The sequence below is a fragment of the Mesoplodon bidens genome (assembly GCF_964165515.1).
Source record: "Mesoplodon bidens genome assembly, chromosome: 10".
In the NCBI taxonomy this organism is placed as follows: Eukaryota; Metazoa; Chordata; class Mammalia; order Artiodactyla; family Ziphiidae; genus Mesoplodon; species Mesoplodon bidens.
The window spans coordinates 102,954,801-102,979,498 of record NC_138172.1 but is presented as its reverse complement, the minus strand read 5'-3'; the positions used below and the strand labels follow the sequence as shown (position 1 = coordinate 102,979,498).

The window sequence follows — 24,698 nt, the reverse complement described above, 5'->3', positions numbered from 1 at the left end:
GCCTCTAGAACTTACGCGGGCCTCTCACTGCCGTGGCCTCTTTCACTGCGGAGCACAGGCTCCGGACCCGCAGGCTCAGCGGCCATGGCTCACGGGCCCAGCCGCTCTGCGGCACGTGGGACTCTCCCGGACGGGGGGCACGAACCCACATCCCTTGCATCGGCAGGCGGACTATCAACCACTGCACCACCAGGGAAGCCCTGAATGTGGATCTTGATGTTTGAATATGTTTTAACCTTGCACGATGTCTATACTAACAATGTATGGGTTATTTAATAAATAAATATTTAAAAAAATAGAACAGAATAGAAGAATAATTATACCAGCGATAAGTCTATTATGCCATTTATTGATGATGGAATTACACTGGGAAACAATCACAACAAAAGAACCATCTTGAATAGAATCGTTTTCCAAGTGAAACATTCCTTTGAAACATAACATGTAAGAGACTCAAATATGTCATCAGGGAAGCCCTTGGCTTATATGTAGACATCTCAGCTGCGACTGCCACAAGCTCCACTCCACAGCACATTCAGGAATTGGTGTGTGTGTGTGTGTGTAATACCTGTATCTCGGAAGGAGGAACCATCTTTTAGCTAGGCTTCTTGGAATAGACTTGCTCACGTTGAGATGCAGGAAAGACAAGAGTTATTTTTGGTCAATGGGTGAGCACTTATCCTTAGCTATCAACGAAGGTGATTAACAGTTTAGCTTCTGAATATAGAATGGTCTGTTCAGTACCATGTCTTTTCGGTAAAGTTTCTTTCTGGTCCTTGGTGGTGCCTTAATTTCTTCCCTCTGATTTTCAGGAAAAGACAGAGGTATAGGTGAAACTGGTGTAGGAGACTTTGGTGGCAGACATCTGGTTGAGACCATTTTAACCAGCAACTGAGATGTCTGGGCAGGAGCAGGCTGGGCTGAGAGTTCTTGGCATGGGTTTAAAATGGAGACCCTGGGGTTCTTAAAGTTGTCGTAAGCTGCAATCACCTGTTTTGTGGTGGGTGAGGTTTTCAGAGCTGGTCTAGAATTCCACTTGTATTTCCCAGCATGGCTGCAATTCCACTTGGGAGCATTGTATTCAAGCTTGCAAGAAGCAGAATTGGTTTTCCTTTCCTCGTGACTTTTCTCTACACAAGTTGTCTGAAGACCCACAGAGAGTCGGAAGGTTTGGGCTGCCTCATTTTGGGTACAGCTATGGAGGAAGAGGGTCGTTCGGTGGCTAAGGGAGCACGGAAGGAAGTCTGCAGTCTCGACCGTTCTCTTTGAATAGTCACGTGCTGCCATCTCTGTCCAGTACAGGAGCTACCAAACGTTCCAGAGAGCTGTCTACAGGCTCCATTGTCATCTTCCAATTTTCAGAGTTTGAGATGGCTAATTTGTGCAAGTCCAGGATGTTGAAAGGAGGGGGGAGAAAATCAGGATATGGAAATACTTCACTTGGTTCTTCTGTAAAAGAGTCTTCAACATTTTTCTATTGTTTCTGGCTTTAAGTTCAGGTCCATCTTTTTAAAATAGCGGAGTAAAGTATCGTTTGCTTTTTCATTTTCTGATAAGTCACTTTCATCTGTTAAATTTTCTTCCACACTGCTGTTTCCATACTTCAGATTCCAATTTGGCGCAGTTAAAAGTTCGCCCCTGTTGTTTCCTAGAGTTGAGCATAAATTAATATGAGGCTCATTTCTGTCCTTAAAAAAGTCTCCATCAGCATAAGGCCAGCAGTGACTTAATGGCGTCTGCAGGGCAGGGTAGGAGCCAACTGGCTCGTCCACTGAAGCACTTGTTAGTGAGTGGCTCACAGCGAAGAGCCTCATGCAATTACTGGTCCCATTATAGCCAGTTTCCATTGAAGACTTTTTTAAATCCCTTAAAAAATGATTTATTTAATAAATGGTTGGTTGCCTAGAATTAAAATGCTATTAAAATGATAATGAATAAGAAACCTTTATCAAAGACTAGCTAATGTTTGGTTCCCAATGGCATATGTGTATCTATCTGTAACAGAAACATGTTAATTTTCAAATATGCTCTAACTATATACAGCTATATACATTTTTTAAAGTACAGATTAAAACAGTAACTGGGCATCCCTTTGTACATGCACAGGTGACTAGATCATTATACCTACAAATGGCTAACTGGCTATGAATGGCCACTAGGCTGAAAGTGTCTAATTATAGCTATTTGCCTATGATATAGTGTACGTTCAACTATGATGCCTGAAAAGGAGGCTAACCAACTCAAATTGAAATTATAGTGAAATGCTTATTTACCCAGAATTAGATAAAAGGAAACTCTCAAAGAATGTAGTTAGGTTACTTAAGAAGGGCTTCTACTTTAGCCACTGTGGTTTTTAAAAAATTATTCTAACAAAAAAGGAAACAAAACAATGTCTATCAAACAAGAATTATCCCAGATATAGTCTATTGTAATTTTCATCTGATTGTGCTCTTTTATTTTAGGACTAAAACTTCTAGGTATTATATTCAAATGAAAACTGCAAAAAAGCCAGGCCACAGAATTCTGAGTTTACAGTTAGTATATTTTTAAAGCTTACTAGAAATACTGCCATGGAAAGATCTGATGCGTTAATTGACATATTTATAGCCCTATTATGTTCCTGCTGCTTTTAAAGCCAATTTACACTAAAGACAACAAAGCAGTCTTGAAGGATTTTGAAAAGTACAGAAAATAATAAAAATTTATTTATTTAGCTAATAAATACTACAGGTTTACTGACTTCCCTCTGAAAAACCACAGGAAAATCACCTTAAATCTATAATTGATAACAGACACAATCCATGTAGTACAGTTTTAAAAAAAAAAGCATGGAATCTGGATGTGGAAGACCTAAGCTTGAACCCCTTTGCCACCAACGAGCAAAATGGAAATTATAATACCCACCCTGGAGGTGGTCTAAGAAGCAGACAATTACATGAATGTACTTTGCAAACTGTTAAACACTAAATGAAAGCTATGGTGACTTTTATTCTCTTTCCTTGTTGACAGCATATTGAGGAGAAACATCTCAGTAGTAAAATGTCTCACTGACCCCAAGCTTCCAACTCTGCACCATCACCAGGCCTCCCCAGTATCAAGCATGAGCACCCACCAAACGCGCGATTCTGTTTAGTCCTCACAACAGCCCTGTGAGGTCGGCAGTTTCATCTTCTACCTTTGACAGATGAGGGAACTGAGGCCCAGACTGGCTGAGGTCGCACATCTCGCAAGTGGTGGAGCTAGGATTAAACCCCGGCATTGGGTCCCACGTTCACGTCTCCAGCCACCGTGCTCTGCCGACTCATTTACGTCCTCTCACGTCACTTGACCTCTTCCTTTGAGTTCCTTCTCGTAAAAGCAGGCTTCCTCCCCCCATCACCACCCGCATCCCCAGGACATGAGTCACTACAATCGCCTTCGCGCCTCTCGGTTCTCCCCTCAACGTTAGCGCTAGGTGAGCTGTGTCCGGAGCCGCACAGGGGAGAATCCTCAGCCGAAGAGTCAGCGGCTGTCAAGGGAACCACACAGTTGTTAAAACTGTGTTGACAAAAGAGAGGAACGCAACTCAGCATCCCCGTTAAATAATACACTATGTAAAAGCAACACCCAGCGGTGCTCGATACATGTTAATTTCCCAATAACAGTAACCTGCGTTTTGAAGAAGGCTTCTAGCTGGTTCTCACGCACACCAAAGTTTAAGAACCAAAAAGTAAGAATTCAAATCCCAGGAAGAGACTGAATCAGGGAAGGGGGTCTGAGAGCGTGAACCAAGCTTTCACATTGTGGTTCAACCACCTGTTACTTGTCACCTGCTTCCATGTCCTCATCCATAAAATAGGGACAATGACAACAGTACCTCCCTTACAGGACTGTCCTGAGGGTTAAATGAGTTAATACACGTAAGGAACGAAAATCATTCCTGGCACATGAATTATTACTTTCCTATTACGGTTCCTTTTCACTCGAATGGGAAGTCCAAGCTCTCTCCGTCTAGACCCTCCTTGTAAAGGCCCAGCCACCTCTTCACCACACACTGTGCTGTCTGCCAGCCATGTCCTATTTTAGGGTGCGACTCTATAATTTCCCACTACTTGCACACAATACTTTTTTCTTCTGGTTGTTTTTTTGGCCTCGTACTTCAGCTGAGCAGTTAACTCATCTGTATCTAGATTTATTTCAGTAATTTAGGGGTTTACAAACATAAATATTCCCTCACCTGTTCTCCGTGGCACTTCCTTTGTTGACAGGATAACTCCATAACTGGAATATCCCTTGTTTACTATTCTAAGAACAGGAAAACCATGGACAACATTTTAGTCAGGAACTGCATGCCTTTTTTTAAAAAAATAATACTTTCAGAGTGTGATGAATAAAACCCTACCTGTGTTCTTTTGGGAGCATGCTCTGACAAAGTAAGTCCCAACATGAGTTGCTCTACTGGAATTTCCAAATGGTTCTATGAAGCAGCAGAAGACTTTTAAACACATGACATCTCTGTTCCCGAATCTTGTTCTAAGAATGTATAGTTCTTGTTCTAACCAAGCAATATATAGTAAAGTCCTATAATACTCCCTCATAGCCATATAAACGGTTTTTACTGACCTCAGCAGGAATTAGTATAATCTGTTTATAAACATCAACTAAACAGTGTTAACTAATAAGCCTTGACTATCATTAAGATTGTCTTTATTTTATTAAGTTAACTGTTTTATTTTTGATCAAAAAAAGTAAATGAAAGATTAATTTTTTTCACTATTTCAAAACTAAATATAACCATTTCAGCTGCTTCAAGATATCTTAAGGGCTGAGACCACTTCCCTTTTGGCAGTGACTGGAAAACATTATCTTTGCTACAATGTTAATTTCCACTTATAACACTGTTATGTTGAAAAAAGTAATATAGTAAGATATTTAATGACCAATTTGCAGCCTTGTAAAATAGTAAATAAAGGCTTTGACTTGTTTGAAGAACTCTATAGAAATAAAATTTAAATTTAACTTTGAGGAAAGAAATTTTCTTTAAGGAGCATACATGGTAATGTTAAAATAATGTTTTGTGGCTTCCCTGGTGGCGCAGTGGTTGAGAATTTGCCTGCCAATGCAGGGGACACGGGTTCGAGCCCTGGTCTGGGAAGATCCCACATGCCGCGGAGCAACTAGCCCCGTGAGCCACAATTACTGAGCCTGCGCATCTGGAGCCTGTGCTCCGCAACAAGAAAGGCCGCGATAGTCAGAGGCCTGCGCACTGCGATGAGGAGTGGACCCCACTTGCCGCAACTAGAGAAAGCCCTCGCACAGAAACGAAGAGTCAATACAGCCATAAATAAATAAATAAATAAATAAATAAAAATAATAATAATAATAATGTTTTGTGAATTACTTAAAACCAAATATCTATCCTTACCTTGTTAATTTTGTCTGAAAGAATGTGTATGAAGCTGGAAACAACCTAAGTGTCCATCATCGGATGAATGGATAAAGAAGATGTGGCACATATATACAATGGAATATTACTCAGCCATAAAAAGAAACGAAACTGAGCTATTTGTAATGAGGTGGATAGACCTAGAGTCTGTCATACAGAGTGAAGTTAGTCAGAAAGAGAAAGACAAATACCGTATGCTAACACATATATACGGAATTTAAAAAAAAAATGTCATGAAGAACCTAGGGGCAAAACGAGAATAAAGACACAGACCTACTTGAGAATGGACTTGAGGATATGGGGAGGGGGAAGGGTAAGCTGTGACAAAGCGAAAGAGAGGCATGGACATATATACACTACCAAACGTAAGGTAGATAGATAGTGGGAAGCAGCCGCAGAGCACAGGGAGATCAGCTCGGTGCTTTGTGACCGCCTGGAGGGGTGGGATGGGGAGGGTGGGAGGGAGGGAGATGCATGAGGGAAGGGATGTGGGAACAGATGTATATGTATGACTGATTCACTTTGTTATAAAGCAGAAACTGATTAAAAAAAAAAAAAAAAGAGAAATCTAGAAACAATAAATGCTGGAGAGGGTGTGGAGAAAAGGGAACACTCTTGCACTGCTGGTGGGAATGTGAATTGGTACAGCCACTATGGAGAACGGTATGGAGGTTCCTTAAAAAACTACAAATAGAACTACCATATGACCCAGCAATCCCACTACTGGGCATATACCCTGAGAAAACCATAATTCAAAAAGAGACATGTACCAAAATGTTCATTGCAGCTCTATTCACAATAGCCCGGAGCTGGAAACAACCTAAGTGTCCATCATCGGATGAATGGATAAAGAAGATGTGGCACATATATACAATGGAATATTACTCAGCCATAAAAAGAAACGAAACTGAGCTATTTGTAATGAGGTGGATAGACCTAGAGTCTGTCATACAGAGTGAAGTTAGTCAGAAAGAGAAAGACAAATACCGTATGCTAACACATATATACGGAATTTTAAAAAAAAAATGTCATGAAGAACCTAGGGGCAAAACGGGAATGAAGACGCAGACCTACTTGAGAATGGACTTGAGGATATGGGGAGGGGGAAGGGTGGGCTGTGACAAGGCGAAAGAGAGGCATGGACGTGTATACACTACCAAACGTAAGGTAGATAGATAGTGGGAAGCAGCCGCAGAGCACAGGGAGATCAGCTCGGTGCTTTGTGACCGCCTGGAGGGGTGGGATGGGGAGGGTGGGAGGGAGGGAGATGCATGAGGGAAGGGATGTGGGAACAGATGTATATGTATGACTGATTCACTTTGTTATAAAGCAGAAACTAATTAAAAAAATAAATAAATAAACTTAAAAAAAAAAAAAAAGAATGTGTATGAAAAAAAGACAATTAATAGGTACATAAAACTGGTGATATTCAAAACAAGCCCCCTTTAATATGAGTGGTTGTTCATATTATAAATTAGAATATAAATTTTCATATATTTATAAGTATAAATAGACACATGGAGGATTTCTTACCACCTGTGGCACTATCCCTTCCAGGTGGGAGGTTTTTATTTTCAGGAACGGGTACTTCTGTATCCAAATTCCAGTGAGATAAGTTGTAAAACAATTTTTGTTTTAGGATAAACTTAATGTAAGAACATCTTAAAAGCTCAAATACATAATTTTACAAGTCCCTTGGTTAAAATATAACAAAAGGCACAAAGTTCCATGACCGGCGCCCTCCCTCCTAAAAGGACACTCAGCATGTGTGAGGAGCTGGCAATGTTCTCATCAAACTATCATCAGCTGGACAACACCTCTTAGGAGATGAAAGGCTTTTATGAGAATTTATGATTTCATTCACATTTTGTAAAAATAATGGCACACAAGTTTTCAAAACTTGTGATTTAAAAAATACAATAAAATGTCCAGTTCACAATGGCACAGTCACCAGATTTTATCTATCTGAGTATCAGATCTGAAAGAGTATAAAAATCTTTCCAGGGGCTTCCCTGGTGGCGCAGCGGTTGAGAGTCCGCCTGCCGATGCAGGGGACATGGGTTCATGCCCCGGTCCGGGAAGATCCCACATGCCGCGGAGCGGCTGGGCCCGTGAGCCATGGCTGCTGAGCCTGCGCGTCCGGAGCCTGTGCTCCGCAGCGGGAGAAGCCACAACAGTGAGAGGCCTGCGTGCCGCAAAAAAAAAAAAAAAAATCTTTCCATCAACCGAACAAAATCCTCACATACTCAGCACTGAGCAGCCCACCTCTCATTCTAGACTCCAGATGCTGAGAAGCACTTAGGAAATATTTTTTAAGGCAAAAAATGAATAAGGATAGGTACAATATCTACTGAGGATTTATGTTCCAGACACTGTGCTGAGTGGTATGCAGGAAAAGCGTGGGGTGTGTGCAGGAGAGGGATGTGATCATTTATCCTGGAAAGGGAAAGTGAAGAGGTGAGCAGTTAATTTAAAAAAGTGATATCTGAGGGATGAACTCAGTTTTTATTTTTTTAATCTCAAATGAGAAAACCCTTTGCAAACCAAACTCCGAGCAATATACAAATGAAATGTTAGGTAGTACTAGGTATTATCTCTGCACTAAGGAGAAACAAGGACAAATAAGCTTAAGTACAGGATGAGGATTTAATTGATCCACAGGGAAGTTATCTCTCGACAGGAAGGAGAGTTGAACATTGGAATGTGGGCTGCAGATTATCTTTCTCTGGAGGTTTTCATGAAAAATAAAATTAATAAAATTCTCTGCTCTCTGAGATAACATACATTGGATCTAGTCTCTGCATGAGAATCACCAGGGGAGCTCTTTAAAAATAATAGTTGAAGAAAATGGCACAGATTCTGATTCAGTAAGATGAGGCCAGATATTTGTATTTTTAAAGCCTCCTGACAGATTCTCAAGCTTCTCTCAGCTCTGTAATCCTGGTTCCCTAAGGTACAAAATAACCTGTGAGAGAAATAGCCTTACCTTAACATGATAAAGGGGAGGTGATGAAAACCATGCTGTCGAGGTCATAGAATAAAAGTAACCAAATTCGTCAGCCAGTAAGGAAGGCTGTCAGTAGCCCATGAAGTCAGCCAGACTGCAAACTGCCTACAGGGTGGGCACTGGTTCTACTATTTGATATCCACCTGCCTTACCAATACTTTTCACAAAACACGTGTGAGAAAATTTAAAAGGTAAGCACTGCCCGACGGTTCAAAGTGGCATGTTTCACCAAATCCAACTGCAGTTAGAAATGCTTGGAGGACTTCCCTGGTGGTGCACTGGTTAAGAATTCACCTGCCAATGCAGGGGACACGGGTTCGAGCCCTGGGCCGGGAAGATCTCACATGCCGCGGAGCAACTAAGCCCGTGTGCCACAACTACTGAGCCCGTGTGCCACAACTACTGAAGCCTGAGCGCCTAGAGCCCGTGCTCCGCAACAAGAAAAGCCACCGCAATGAGAAGCCCGCGCACCGCAACGAAGAGCAGCCCCCGCTCGCCACAACTAGAGAAAGCCCGCGCGCAGCAACGAAGACCCAACGCAGCCAAAAATAAATAAATAAATAAATAATTTTTTTTTTTTAAGAGAAATGTTTGGAGATTTACAAAGAAGCTGGTTAGCTTTTCCTTTGTTAAAAGACATAAAGATTTTCAGGGAACTCTACTCAATACTCAGTAATAACCTATATGGGAAAAGAATTTGAAAAAGAATAGATATTTATGTATAACTGAATCACTTTGCTGTACACCTGAAACTAACACAACATTGTTAGCCAACTATACTCCAATATAGGATAAACATTTAAAAAAAGAAAAATTTCCATTCGGTATCTCAGATGCACCAAGAGGTAAAAGTACAAGCTGCTGCCAGAGAGAAAGCAGCGGGGGACGTGGCAGGAAGCTTCCGCGGAGTGAGGCCTTGACCGCCGCCTGGGCTGCTCCCCCGACGCTGCTTCCCCGGGCAGCTGCCGTACCTCTCGGGAGACAGACGCGCACAGCCTGGGGCCGCTGTCCTCACCATTTCTTCCCCCCGTCCCGCTTCTCTGTTTCCTCACAATCCTGCACAGGTGTGGGACAGGCACGCTGAGGGTACGGCACGAAGCTGATTTCAAAGAGCGCGTGAACTTGGGCTCCGCATCCAAAGGAGCTCAGGAGAAAGCTTAGAACGCAGGAGAGAGGGCCTGTGGGGTGAGGCGGGGTAGCAACAGGAAATTAACTGGAAGCCAGAGGCGATCAGACAAAAACGGGGGGCACAGAAAAAGCAAGGTGGAAGGTCTAAGTGACAGAAGAGTAGGAAGTGAAGGTCTGAAGTGAGAAAGGAGATATTTTCAGACAGGACGATAAAACACAAATTAGAAAAAGTATGGTGAATTATCTGGAATTAAAACACAGGGTCATGAACTCTGCTGTTAATGATTTAAGCCAGGTGCTCCGTTTGAAAGCAGGATTAACCTTACACACAGGCACAGCCGACACTCCCACATGCCTCAGAGGTACCAAAAGGCCCGCTCCTGTTTAAGGCGTAACTGTCCGAGAACTACAGTGTAATAAAACAAGTGAAGCAATCTTTAAGGCGTTGCTTAAACGGATTAAGGCATTGCTTAGGGCATGGGTATCTGCAAAAAACCACAAACTGAAGCCACCGCAGTACTCAGTGTCTTTGCTAGTCGTTTACAACTGTTTGTCGCCTAGAGGAAGGGTGGGTCCTGAAGACGCAGAGAACGCAGCTCAGGGATGCTCTGCATCAGTAAGAACCGATCCACCTGCGCCGCGCCCGGGCGGAAGGACGGGGAGGGAGGCGCGCGCGGGCGCGGGGCCTGCGGCGCCGCGGGGTGTGCGGGGTGAGTGCGCGGCCCGGCCTCTGTGACGGGGACCTGGGGAGGGGCCGGTGGGTGGGCGTCCGGCAGGTGAGGGCCGGGCCGCCTCTTACCTCTCGGCGCCGCTGGCCACCGGCTCGTTCCCGGCGGCGTCTCCGCGGGCGCTGCCGCCCCGAGGCCCCGGCCGCTCCGCGTGCACAGCCTCCGACTCGGCCCGCCAGCAGAAAGACAGACGGCAGCGCGCGACCCCGACCCCTGACCCCCGACCTCGACCCCACCCACGGCCCCGCCCCTAGCCCGACCCCTGACCCCCCGCCCCTGGCCCCGCCCCCGCCCCCGCCCCCTCGCCGGACCCGGACCCTGGACTCCGGCCCTGTCCCCGACCTTGAGCCTAACCTCGCCCCCGACCCCGGCCCTGACTACGCCGGGCCACAACCTTGATCCCGATTCCGCCCCCGCGCTGGACATCTCCTCGGACCCGGGCCCCGCCCCCAACCTGGCCCCCCCGCTCCCGCCCCGCCCCCGCGCCACCAGGCTGGGCTGTGTGTCAGGTGCTGTCCACGCTGCCAACATGCAGTGTCCCCATAACTGACGTGAGAGCAGGAAGGTGTCCCCGCTGAGCGCAAGCCCGCCTCTGGGCAGTTCCTCATGAGTCCAGATTCGATTATACGACAGAGCTCTGACATTTGAGCCAGAAATGGGGGTGGTCCTAATGCATTCTGTGCGTGTAACACCCAGCTCTGGACTCAACCCCCCAAAGCCTCATTAAGCAGCTAAATGCACTGGTTCTTAATATCTGGGGGGAGGGATCCTTGGAGAAAAATGCAGATGCACTAGATGCTGACCACCATTTCAAGGGTTTCTCAGATCTCTGACTCCCGCCTCCACCCCCAGCCCCTAAGTGTGTCCCCCATTTCCATTTTCCTCTCAGAAAAGCCTTCCCTGACTCCACTTTAAAGAAGCCCTTAAGCAGTGCCCTTCAAATTTATAAATATTTGAAATAAAATTATGTGGGTAAAACACACACACAAAAATAAAAATAAAGAAGCCCTTCCCATGCACTTTACTGCATCTCAGAACCCCCATCTTTCTTTCTTCCCTGGACTCCTCACCACCTTGTTTGCTTCTTTGTTGTCTGTCTCTTCCCAGCAGAATATAAGACTCCATGAGGGCAGGGGCCCTGCCCGTCTAGTTCACTGCTGTATCCCCATCACTTTAAAGCTGTGCTGGGCTCTCTCCCATCTTGCAAGATGGCGGGTGAAAAGGCTGAGAAGCCAGATACTAAGGAGAAAAAACCTGCAGCCAAGAAGGCTGATGCTGGTGGCAAGGTTAAAAAGGTGAAGCAGGGGGCTTCCCTGGTGGCGCAGTGGTTGGGAGTCTGCCTGCCGATGCAGGGGACACGGGCTCGTGCCCCGGTCCGGGAAGATCCCACATGCCACGGAGTGGCTGGGCCCGTGAGCCATGGCCTCTGAGCCTGCGCGTCCGGAGCCTGTGCTCCGCAACGGGAGAGGCCACAACAGTGAGAGGCCCGCGTACCGCAAAAAATAAAATAAAATAAAATAAAATAAAAATAAACGTGATCATTGTGACCTCCTGATTTCAGCCAAGGTCAATAAACTTCAAGTCTCTAGAAAGAGTCCAACAGTTGTTATTTAGACCAATGATTGAGAACATATGGATCAAATAGAGAACAGACTTGTGGTTGCCAAGGGGGAGGAGGGGAGGGGACGAATGGAGTGGGAGGCTGTGATTAGCAGATGCAAACTGTTATATATTGGATCGATAAAGAACAAGGTCCTACTGTAGAGCACAGGGAACTATAGTCAATATCCTATAATAAACCATAATGGAAAAGAATATGGGAAAAAATGTATATATATATATATATATATATATATATAACGGAATCACTTTGCTGTACAGCAGAAATTAACACAACATTGTAAATCAACTATACTTCAATAAAATGAATTAAGAAAAACATGGGTCAATTTATGTGGATTGAAAAAAATCGATTTTAATAAATCACTTCCTTGGCCTGTTGAATGTCTTAAGACATGGTTTGTTCTTTCCTATTTATGTAAATGAGGATTTAGAGTAATTCACCCAAATCTGCTTGGAAGAGAGAAACTTCTGGCTACCAGAATATTCTACCCACCTCACCTCCACCAATTCCCTTCTTGCTCCAAAAACACCCATGAAATTGATGAGAATCACATTCTATTCCAGTAGTTCTCGTTAGTTCTATACTATATATATATTTTTTTATTTTATTTTATTTTATTTTTATTTATTTTTTTTTTTGCGGTATGCGGGCCTCTCACTGTTATGGCCTCTCCTGCTGCAGAGCACAGGCTCCGGACGTGCAGGCTCAGCGGCCATGGCTCACAGGCCCAGCCGCTCCGCGGCATGTGGGATCCTCCCGGACCGGGGCACGAACCCGTGTCCCCTGCATCGGCAGGCGGACTCTCAACCACTGCGCCACCAGGGAAGCCCTATACCATATTTTAAATATAGTTGTATTTAAAGTATGCCTTTGTGTTTACTTTTTAAAGTTTTACTTTTTTAACATATTTATTGGAGTATAATTGCTTTACATTGTTGTGTTAGTTGCTGCTATATAACAAAGTGAATCAGCTATAGTATATATATATCCCCATATCCCCTCCCTCTTGCGTCTCCCTCCCACCCTCCCTATCCCACCCCTCTAGGTGGTCGCAAATCACCGATCTGATCTCCCTGTGCTATGCGGCTGCTTCCCACTAGCTATCTCTTTTACATTTGAGAGTGTATATATGTCCATGCCACTCTCTCACTTCATCCCAGCTTACCCTTCCTCCTCCCCGTGTCCTCAAGTCCATTCTCTACATCTGCGTCTTTATTCCTGTCCTGCCCCTAAGTTCTTCAGAACCTTTTTTTTCTTTTTTTTAGATTCCATATATACGTGTTAGCATACGGTATTTGTCTTTCTCTTTCACTCTGTATGACAGATTCTAGGTCCATCCACCTCACTACAAATAACTCAATTTCGTTTCTTTTTATGGCTGAGTAATATTCCATTGTATATATATGCCACATCTTCTTTATCCATTCAATTAAAAAGTGGAATTTTGTATCTCCTGTGCTGGGCACCATGATACCATCATGATTTTTTTACAATCCTGGCCAAGGGTTTTTAAGTTTGGTAAAAAGCTGGCAAACACTCCCAGACTTTGCCGTGGCACCCTTGGCTCATGTGGCTTTCCCCATTTCTGACCACTTTGGAGTGTGATTGTCCAGCCAGTTCATAGAATAGAGCAATTATGGTGAGCCTGGCTTAGCTGGAACACACTGAAATGAAGGAGCAGCGATAACAGACCTCATATTTACATTTTTGCCCCAGATCTGGGAGTAGTCGTTGGCAGCTTCTGTCTTTGTTGGGGGCTGTGCTATCAAGTGTGGTGGTTTAAGATTATTTAGTACGTCTACTGTCCTCTGCTTTTCTTTGATTTTGTTTTTTGATTTCTTAATTTTTAAAATTTATATCTTATTTTTAAAAATTGAAGTATCGTTGATTTACAGTGTTGTGTTAGTTTCAATTGCACATCAAAGTGATTCCGTTAGACATATATATATATACACATATCTATTCTTTTTCATATTCTTTTCCATTTAGGTTATTACAAGATATTGAGTATAGTTCCCTGTGCTATACAGTAGGTCCTTGTTGTTTCCCTGTTTTATCTTTCCTCTGCTTTTGGTCCACAATGAAGAATATCTTCTACAGTAAAGCCAGAGCTGAGAATTTTTGTTTGTTTACTTTTGTCTCCTTGGTGTTTGGATATGAGAATAAGAAGCCGGTGAGCTTCTTATCTGTGTTAATCTGGACATTTCCTCGGTTGTGGACGAGGAAGCTCTTTCCCCAGTTCTGCTTGAGAACTGTGCTGATGTGACCACACTCCCTCAGGGCCTGGTCGGTCTGTGGAGCCTTAATTATGTTCACACAGGGTGCATGGCCTCCACAGGGGCCCAATGGGAAAATAACACTGATGTGTGCCCACCGGGTGCCCCTTTCCTTTAGGAAAGCACCCTGTCTTCCCCAGATACTGTCCATGTCCAGACAGGAAACTGGGGTTTCTGCCTACAATCCCTGCCAGACTTGGGATATTTGTGAAAGGCTGATTTCCTCTGGTTGGAAGGTGCAGGGTGAGCATGCCGGTTCCAGGCTAAGCTCTGGGCCATTGTGACCCTCAGAATGCTCAGGAGTCAGAGACCAGAAAACGGTTTCCATGGTACCTTCCTGGAGATGAAGGAAAGCTTGGAGAAAGAGCAGTTGCGAGGGACTCCACCCTTCAAATTCTCTGTGCATTCTTCTCCGTAACTTAACGGGTCAGCATGGGAACAGCCAGGAACAATCAAGTTGAACTGAAACTCCCACTCCTTGAAAAACCTAAGACCCCAAAAAACTATAACCATCCTGAGGTTCTCCGTCACACCTTTGAGACTCTGTCTAACCTTCACAAGCTGCTTCCAAATCGTATGATGGAGCTGCTCTTTTCCTACAAGAGTGCAGAAGACAAGAAAAAATGTATGTGGGCAGAGGGTAGGTGCCAACTCTTTCTAGAAAGTGTACATTTTGTGGTGGTACCCACGGCCCCTCCTTTAGCCACGAGTGAGAATTCAGTCTTAGAGAGCAGCTGTGGTCCACCCTTGAGACCCATGGCCCATCCTGATCGTGCTGTGGGACCCCCTGCTCATGTGGGCTCATGTGGTTTACCCACACACTGACTTGACTTTCCCATGGCCTCGTCAGGTTCCTTCTGTTTAAGTTGGTCTTTTATGAACCAAGATAGTTCTGTCACTCTTCTTCAGGCAGAGCATACCTGTGGAAAGATGGAAAGGGGACTGAATGGCAGATACCAGTAAATGTACAATTTCAGCTTTAGATCTGATTTTAAGATTAGTGAGAGAACTTCCCAGTTGAAGGTCAGGCTTTGGTTTATTCTCTGGCTCTATTTTCTACTCCGCCTTTCTGTCACCAGGATTGTACCGCCCCTAGGGAAATGCTGGCCATTTCCCCGGGGCATTCTAGGCAAACTTTGCCTTTCACAGTATGGAGTGGGCTGCCCCTTCCAGATTCTGACCTGGAGGGTGATAACTCTGCTGACTCACAGAGCTGGGTGGAACCTACCTCCTGGGGTGTTCAAGCCCAGGTGGATGGCAGCCACTTGCGCCCCAAGAACTTAGGGAGCAAAGTAGCAGCTGTCACAGTGATTAATACACAAGTCCTGTGTAGGAAGGTGGGTATTGGGGTAATGATTTTAAAACATTATGGCCAAGTTGGCCATTTGTATTCTAATTAATCCCTAATCCCTGAATCCACAGTATTGTGAATCAATTGCAAGATCCAGATTACACTAAAGATTACCTAAAAATCATCAAGAAAAATGTAAGCAACCTAATAGAATAGATAAACGTTATAGACAGGCAGTTCACAAGATGAAACACAAGCCATCAATAGGCATGAAAGATGTTCAAGCACTCTGGTAATCAAAGAAGTAAAAGATAAACCAAGGAGATCCTTTTAGGCTATCATAGTGGTAACATTTAATAATAAACATGTGGGGAAATTAGTATCCTCACAACTGATGGCATGTTCCTTGATTCGGGCTCTTTCAAAGAAATTGTCAAAATTTTAAATGTATGTTGCTGGCTTATTGAATGAGTTGAATTTGGTAAAGAGTAAGCAGAACGTCATTTTCTTCTTCTCACAACTGCCGCCTTGTACCCATTCTGTTGATCTTCGCTCATCGCCTTTGGGTGAAATTACAAGCAGCTCTCGTAGCTTTCCTGGTCATGCTCAGGTACTAAAAAGTCCTCTCTCATCTCCAAACTCCAAACCCTCGTCCAGTTTGAAGGCTCTCTGCTCTGCACTTCACCGGCCTGATTTAGACTCAGAAACTGGCAGCAGGTGGGGCCACGGGCCGGATGTCTTCTTCTTGCTTTGCTCCCTCCCTTGGTGGCTACTCTTCGGTTGACAAGGGCGAGGGTGGGAGGAATGGGAAAACTTCTCCTCGATTGCAGAAACATCACAGTGTCCTCTGTCATTTGCGGTCTCTGGAGAGTGGCTGCCTTCAATAGCTGATCTTTTCTCTCCGTGGCATTTGTGTGGGTTCTTTGGGGGCTTCCACTGCTGGGGGTCTCACCTGCACAGCCTCCTGCTGACCTCTCCCCATCCCCCCACCACCCCGGCGTTGGCACGGTACACTTCCATCCTACTTCATCCCAGATTGCCTCAGCCTTTAACAGAGTCCTCTTGAAATCCTATTCAAGATAACTCAAAGCTGACTCCTTTCTGGGAGCTCGGAGGAAATTTGACCCCTGTCCTCTGACCTTCACCTGGTTGGTGAAAGTATAGCTAGTTTCCTGCACTGACCTCTTTTCTCTGTGGGCACAGGCAGCTGCGGTCCCAATCCTTTACCATTAGACCTTTCTGGGTGTTAAGGGTTGAACTGTGTGCCCCCAAAGATATGTCTAAGTCCTAACCCTCAGTATCCCGGGATGTGACCTCATTTGTAAATAGGGTCTTTACAGAGGTACAGATGTGATTAAGTAAAGATGAAGTCATAATGGAGCAGGGTGGGTTCTTAATCCAATATACTGGTCCTTATAAGAAGACAGAGACACACAGGGAGAAGATGGCCATGTGACGACAGAGGCAGAGATTGGAGTGATGCGTCTGTAAGTCGAGGAACACTGAGGATCCCCTGCAAACCCGAGAAACTGGGAAGAGGCGAGGAAGAATTCTCTCCTAGAGGCTTCAGAGGGAACACAGCCCTGAGGACACCTTCCTTGGCTCTGGATCTCCAGCCTCCAGGCTTTTAGACGATACATTTTTTGCTTAAGCCCCCAGTTTGTCATACTGCTTTATGGCAGCCCCAGGACACTAATACATCAGGTGTTAGGGGACGCAGCCCGGCTCACGTAGTTCTCTTAAAGTACCTTCATTTGCCAGGGGGAGGGGAGATGCTACAGTACCCAGCACTACAACAGCTCTGCCTAAAGAAGTCTTCATGTGCCAAAGAATGTTTAGCTTTTTCTTACACAGATAAGTTTGTTGTTCATAGCTGGGTATCAGGCACCACTGGATTTTTTCAGACTGTGTGGCCTTAGGACAAAACTGAGACAACAGAAAAATTCACATTTTAACATCCTGCTATATACGCATGCCCTTCAGCTTAGCAATTCCTCTTCTAGTTAGTGTCCTAGAGGAATACTGGCACCCGTGCACACAGATGCAGGAACAAGGGTGTGTGTTGAAGCAGTGTTTATAACGGTGAAAAACTGTAAACAGCCTAATGTCATTCAACAGCCAAATGGTTAAATAAACGGATACATCCATACTGTGGAATACTGTTAAAAAGAAAGTTGACGTTAAAATATCTGTAAAACACACTGCAGGGTTTTAATAAACAAGCTACAAAATAAGGAACAATGATTCCATTTTTGCCAAAAGAAGATTATGTATTTGTAAATGCAAATATGTATATAAATGCATAGAAAAGAGTTCCAGAAGGAGACACAGCAAATTCAGGGTGGTGCCTACCTCTGAGGAAGGATAGAGATGGGAGGGAGGAAGATGTTCCCTTTGCTGTTGACTTGAACCAAAAGGACCGCCTGGTATTTCTCCAGCAAAGACGGGTTTATTCAGGATCGGAAGAGAACCGCAATTCGGGGTCTGCAACCTTGGTGAACCACCGGCAAGTCTCCACATGGCATGGGAAGGAGAACATTTTATAGAGGGGAAAGGAAGTTAGGGGCGCAACAAAAATAGTAAACAAAGAGTCTGCGGTTGAGTCCTAGCAGGAAAGAAGGGAATCTTTCTTCTTTCTGGTTGGGCTCAGCTCTGAATGCAGGGGTGAGAGCTCCCCCTGCTGGTCTCCCGGCTCTATTTAACTGAGGTTTCTGTTCATTAATTTTTTACACTATGTATACTTCTTTAAGTTGTTTGATTTTATTTATTCCAGTGGAAATCTTTTCATGTGTCTTTAATTTTTGTAACTAAAATGCAATTTTAAAATCGAAAATATAGTGAGCATTGGAGGTTGGAGGTTGGAGAAGTGGGTTTTGATTTCCCAGTGATATTCCAGTTATATGTTGATTTAGAGTTTGTTCTCTTAGCCTCCCAGTGTAGACATGAATAGATATTGATACATCTTTAGCAACTGGTAGTGTTCCTGCCATGTAGGCTGCTGTCCATCTCATTAGATTTGAAATTCTGACAACCAAAGCAAGCTCTATGCTCTTCCTATTGTTTGGGCAAGCCTGTGGGAGCTTCTGGGAGCCCCAGCCGTGTGGTCACTGAGCTAATAAACTGCTGCTAAGAGCCCTGGCCTTCACCCACTGGGCAGGAGCTCCATATTCCAGGCCTGCTCTTGACTCACTTGGAGTGGTTTTTCTGGCTCCTAAGGATCAATCTATTCATCAAGTCATTAAGCCATTTAGTCCGAATGCCAACCTATGGTCCCTTGAGCCAATTCTTTGTCCCTTAGGTCTCTGTCAATTACCCTGCCTGGGAGGGACCTTCAGGGATTCAGCCTGAGAAATAATGGGGGCTGGACGAGCACTGATCTAATTCCTAATCCAATGCAGGGTCGCCCTGAGTCTCTCTGAGGCTCAGCTTCTCTTCCTACGGTAGGTGTGTAACAGCTTATTTTCTATGCACCCAAATGGATTACAGAGGTGCTCATAGCACAGCCTGCAAACTGGCTTTTGCTTCTCAAATTGTTACCAGCTGGCAAAGAGATAACAAGCTTACACTACAAGACAACTCAGCTATGTCACTAAACACCCTGCGTGGTCCGACTCCCCTTCTCCTCCCTCCCTCCTTCCCTCCTTCCCTTCCTCTCTCCTTCTCTCTCTCTACCTCTTTCTCCTTCCTTCCTTCTTTTTGGAGAAGATGGTTTTAAGGAAGGAAGGAAGCAGTGTACTGGATTACATTCTGGCACAAGCTCTTTGTGTCACTACGGATGTGCGATTTGGTTAGGGGCCAACTGAGGTCAGTGTGAAGCAGTGGATGTGATGTCAATGCAGAGTGTGGTTAATATCGCTGAAGATAAAAATAGTAGTCCAGTTACTTACCATTCGTTTGAGAATCATGCAGAGATCACACCGATGACCTTCAGTACCTGGGGTAGGACGAGCACACCTGCTTTGTTCGTTCATTCACTCATTTCCTGCTGTGCATCTATTAGATGTCTAGAACCAGGCTACGGTCTAAATGTTGCTCACTGATATTTTTGGAATGAAGAAATGGCAGACCTAAATAGCAATTAAGTGGCACAGTCTTTCTCAAATTAATGACATCTTACTCGTGCTATGCAAAGATGGAAAGGAACATTGAATTGTATTAATGATTGTTCTATTACTAGGTGAGAATTCTGAATTCTCTGGCTTAGAAAGGATCTTAGAAAGACATCAATTTCCCAAAGAGATTAATCTGACCCCCAAACCAAGCAGTATGCTCCTGTGGAGAAGAAAAGTCGACAACAATGCAAATCAGGGGTGGAAGAAATGCCATTTGTGGAATAAAAACACAGAGGAGCCTCCAATGTCAACCATAGTTGTCAGGTAGGTGCCTAATTTTTGTCCTATACAGGCATATTTAGAGATGTATAGGATGACCACAAACTCTCTTTATGCCTTAAAAAGCTAAAAAATGACAATGTTGTCTTTGGCATATACAGTGAGTGTGGAAACAAACATTGCTCTGTATAAAAGCGCATGAGTCCCGTTTTCACACCTCCCAGTGTCTGCAGGAGCCCTCACTGGGAGAAAACTCATGGAGACTGCAGCAGGAGCGTGGGTTCCCCACGGGCCATCGCATTCCAGGTCAGTGAGCAGAGACCTAGCACGGCTGGAGAGGGATTCTTAGGGACCTAACCCCCAAGCTGTAGGGCTTTTATGCTGCATGAGTTGGGAAGCACCAGCCCACCCCAAGCATGACCAGGGACCTAGGATAGTATCATATGAGTGGTAGAACTTTGGCTTTACACCTAGTCTACAAGATTTCTTCTTTTAAACATAAGCAGGTACAGCTATAAATTTTCCGCTTAGCACTGATTTTACTTTATCCCACAAGTTTTGTTAGGTTGTGTTTTTATTTCATTTGTTTCACGATATATTCTAATTTCCCCTTTGACTCATTGGTTGTTTAGAGGTGTGTTGTTTAATTGCTGTATATTTGTGGATTTTCCAGTTTTCCTTCTGCTGTTGATTTCTAGTTTAATTCCATTGTAATTAGAAAAAGATACATGATTTCTTTTTTTTTTTTTTGCGGTACGCAGGCCTCTCACTGTTGTGGCCTCTCCCGTTGCGGACGCGCAGGCTCAGCGGCCATGGCTCACGGGCCCAGCCGCTCCGCGGCATGTGGGATCTTCCCGGACCGGGGCACGAACCCGTGTCCCCTGCATCGGCAGGCGGACTCTCAACGCGCCACCAGGGAAGCCCGAACCTTGATTTTTGAAAATTATTTCTGTCAATCTGTTTTTTTTGATTGGAGAGTTTAATACATTTAAAGTAATTATCAATAGGGAAGCACTTACTTTGGCCATCTTGTTCCCGTATGTCTTATATCATTTTTTTGTCCCTCATTTCCTCCATTACTACTTTCCTGTGAGTTGATATTTTTGTGTTGACACATTTTGATCCCCTCCTCATTTCTTTTTGGGTATTTTCTATGGATATTTTCTTTGTGGTTACCATGGGGGTTACAGATAACATTCTAAAATCATGATGATCTGTCTTAAATTTTTACCAACTGCATACAAAAGCTACTGATTTACAACTCTGCCTCTCCATTTGTTATTGATGTCACAGATTACATCTTCATATATTATATACCCATTAACTTAGATTTATAATTATATCTTAAGTATTTGTCTTTTAAATCCTGTAGAAAATAAAAAGTGAGGTTACAAAGCAAAATTTCAATAATAGTTTTATATTTGTGTGCATGTATTTACCTTTGCTGGAGAACTTTATACTTTCATGTGGCTTTGACTTACTATCTAGCATCCTTTCATTTCAACTTGGACTCCCTTTAGCATTTCTTGGAGGGCACATCTAGTGGTAATGAACTCCCCCAGATTTTGTAGAGGAATGTCTTAAATTTCTCCCTCATTTTTGAAGAACACTATTTGCCAGATGTAGAGTTAGCAGTTGACAATTTTTTTTGTTCTTTCAGCACTTTCAACATATCATTCCATTGCCTTCTGGCTGCTGAGAAATCTGCTCATCATCTTATTGGGGATCCCTTGTATATGAGTTGCTTTTCTCTTTCTGCTTTCAAGATTCATGCTTTGTCTTTGACAGGTTTGATTATAATGTGTCTCAGTGTAGGTCTCTTTGTGTTTATCCTACTTATAGTTCATGGAGCTTTTTGCATTGTATATCATGTCTTTCCTCAAACTGTGTTAAGTTTTTAGCCATTATTTCTTCAAATATATGGCTCTGTCCTACTGTCTCTCCTCCTCCTCCTCATCTTCCTGGAATTCCCATTGTGTGCATACTGGTCACATGATGGTGTCCCATAAGTCCCTTAGTCTCTGCTCACTTTTGTTCTTCTTTTTGCTCCTCAAACTCAGTAATTTCAAATGTCTTTTAAGTTTGTTGATTCTTTCTTCTTCCTGTTTGAGTCTGCTGGTGAACCCCTCAGTGAAATTTTCAATTCAGTTATTGTAATTTTCATCTTCAGAATTAATTAAAAAAAATAATTTCCATCTCTGTTAATATTTTGTTCACAGTGTTTTCCTGATTTCCTTTAGTTCTTTGCCCGTTTTCCCTTAGCTCTTTTGAACATATTTGACAGCTGTTTTAAAGTCTTTGTCTAGTAAGTCTCATGCCTGTGTTTCTTCATGAACTATTTGTGGAGATTTTGTTCCTTTGAATGGGTCACATTTCCCTGTTTCTTTGCATGCCTTATGACCTTTTCTTGACTGTGCATTTGAAAGAACAGCCACCTCTCCCAGTGCTTGCACACTGCTGTGCAAGGCCTTGAAATGGTGGGCCCATGAGTCCTGAGATCCACCCAGGCCTTTTCAGGTTTAATTGGGCATGATTCCTGTCTGGGCCTGTGTGTAGGTTTAATTTTTGGGTTTTTTTTTTTTAATCCTGCCCTCCCCACCCCCCACTGCTTTTAAATGTCTTCCCAAAGAGTCTCATTCCAGCTTCTTCTCAGGGTCTTAAATGCTCTATTGTCTTCCTCTGCTTGTAATCTCTTTCTCTGCATCCATGGGTGTGCAATCAGCTTGTACTTTTCATGTGTTTCACTGCCTTCTGTGGCTTCTAGCCCAAGACCCAAACTATGCCAGTGTTTCCATCTGAACTTTGAGTCAGGCAAGACAGCAACCAATCCCTCAGGCAACCCAGACAGGCCAGAATGTTGCAAACAAGTTCCAGTCTGTTCCTTCCATCCCAAGAGGAGGTGGGAATTAGACAAATTCCTTCCAACCACATCATGCAGTGGAGTAGGTGGGGCAAGAGTGAGTAAAAATGTCACAAAACCTCCTCTCATTTTTAATGTAATTTTTTTCTTGACTGGACATTCACTTGTTTGCTGTAGATGTCTGATGGGTTTCTGTAGTTGATTATTTGATGTTTCTGTTGGGCAATGAGGACCTGAAACTTCCAACATCTTGCTGATGTCACTCTTATTTATTTTTCCTATAGCATTTTTTTCTCTCTGTACTTCACATTGCTTATTTCTGTTGATTTATCTTCTAGGTTCTTTGACTCCTTTGTCATCTACATTCTGCTAGAGTCCCTCCAGATAATTTTTTTTTTTTTTTTTTGCCACATCATGCAACTTGTGGGATCTTAGTCCCCCAACCAGGGATTGAACCCAGGCCACCACAGTGAAAGTGCTGAGTCCTAACCACTGGAACGCCATGGAATTTCCTAGAGAATTATTTTTAAATTTCAGATTTTCAGTTCTAAATATTTGGTTTTTTTGTAGTTTATTTCTCTGATGAGAATTCATGTAGTTTTAATCATTTCAAGTGTGTTTTTCTTTACCTTGTGGAGCACAGTTATGACAACTGCTTTAAAATCTTTGTGGGACAATTCCAACATCTAGGTCATCTCGGGATTGACATGTGTTGTCTTTTTTCACCTTACTGTTCACATTTTCATGGTGTTTTCTATGTCAATAATTTTGGATTGTATCATGGACACTGAATATTATGTTGCATGGATCCTGAGTTTTGTTGAATTATCTGGAGAATGTTGATGGTTTTGTTTTAGCAAGTAATCAACCTGCTTAGGTTGAGACTACAAGCTGTCTTGATCTTGTGTTAGTGGCGCTTAAAATCCCAGTTTACTTCCCAAAGCCTTTACCAGGTTGGTTTGAGCCTGTCCCACTTGTGAACCTAAGCTGTGTAGGTTCATACCTAGAATTAGGGGACGATGTCACTCCTCTGTTCTGGGATTCTCCTCTCCAGCCCCAGGGAATCCTTTTCCTGGTTAGAGGTATTCTTCTTGGCCTCAAATTTTGTTTTGCCAGCCACACCATGGCAACCACTGCACTGCTGCACAGTCGGGCCTGCCTTTGGGGCATATGTCCCGTGCTTAGGACAGAGATCCCAGCAATTGTTTCCTAATGTCCCACAATCTCAGAAACTCATGGGCAGATGCTTCTCCACATTTTGATGCCTTACCACAATCCATCTGCTTTTGTTTAATTTCGGCATCCTCAAACCATTGTTTTTCACCTTTTGTCCAAGGATGTTAGTTGAAGTCAGTGGGAGGGATGGGCGGCTCATGGGGACACAGTGGGGCTGGGACTCTCCGACCGTTACTGGGACTCGGACTCTGGAAAAGCGACTTACATCTCCATGCCTTGGACTCCTTACCTGTAAATGGGTAGCAGCAACAGTTTACCTCATTTTTAATTTTTGGCATTGTTTTTTGAGGACAAAACGTGCTTATGGGCATTAAGCACTAGAAACAAATAGTGCTCAGTAAACATGAATGGGTTATTATTATTAATATATTTCCTATAAGACTGAACACTTTGGATTAGGATTACTGGAATAAAAAAATTAAGAATTAAGAAGTTAGAGGTTCGGTGGGTTGGCTATCTGGATGCTGATGCTTGAAGGAGGTTAAAAAGGAAGGAGGACATTTAGAAGAGCAAAATATTCCATGCCAATCCTATAGCCACTGGAATTAAACTCTTGTCAAGTGATCCATGTGGCAGCCATCGAAACAGAAAGTCACAAGGACAGTTAGGGCAGCTTTCAGGTGTGCTTTTTATAAAGTACCACATTAAATGAGAATGAAGACTATACGATAAATGAGGAAATAATCACTGATACAGAACATCACTTTCCAATGAAACAATCCAATCCCTTCATCCCTTTTTATCAAATTATGGGGGTGAGGGTGAAACTAAGATTCTAATTTATCCTCTAGT

At 43.6% G+C, this 24,698-nt stretch overlaps 2 protein-coding genes across 2 annotated transcripts in view; one reads left to right on the top strand and one right to left on the bottom strand.

Moving 5' to 3' along the window:
• Nucleotides 1-347: 347 nt before the first annotated feature.
• On the bottom strand, nucleotides 348-14,467 carry FAM217A (family with sequence similarity 217 member A; the record flags this gene model as incomplete). The annotated part of the gene is given in 10 exon segments (XM_081247421.1): nucleotides 348-702; nucleotides 706-1,158; nucleotides 1,161-1,291; nucleotides 1,294-1,471; nucleotides 1,473-1,866; nucleotides 4,217-4,284; nucleotides 4,382-4,456; nucleotides 10,360-10,665; nucleotides 14,046-14,242; nucleotides 14,371-14,467. Coding segments are annotated over 10 exon segments (1,950 nt in total). The 3' UTR covers nucleotides 348-651.
• Nucleotides 14,468-14,620: 153 nt separating this feature from the next.
• The window catches only part of LOC308624338 (testis expressed protein 56-like), a gene marked incomplete at both ends in the record, with an annotated part of 10,501 nt that continues 423 nt past the window's right edge, over nucleotides 14,621-24,698 (top strand). Inside the window, 3 exons of the mRNA XM_081247420.1 lie at nucleotides 14,621-14,813; nucleotides 15,362-15,525; nucleotides 16,090-16,196. Of these exons, the coding sequence (XP_081103546.1) occupies nucleotides 14,621-14,813; nucleotides 15,362-15,525; nucleotides 16,090-16,196 (464 nt within the window). The remainder of the gene's footprint in view (nucleotides 14,814-15,361; nucleotides 15,526-16,089; nucleotides 16,197-24,698) is intronic.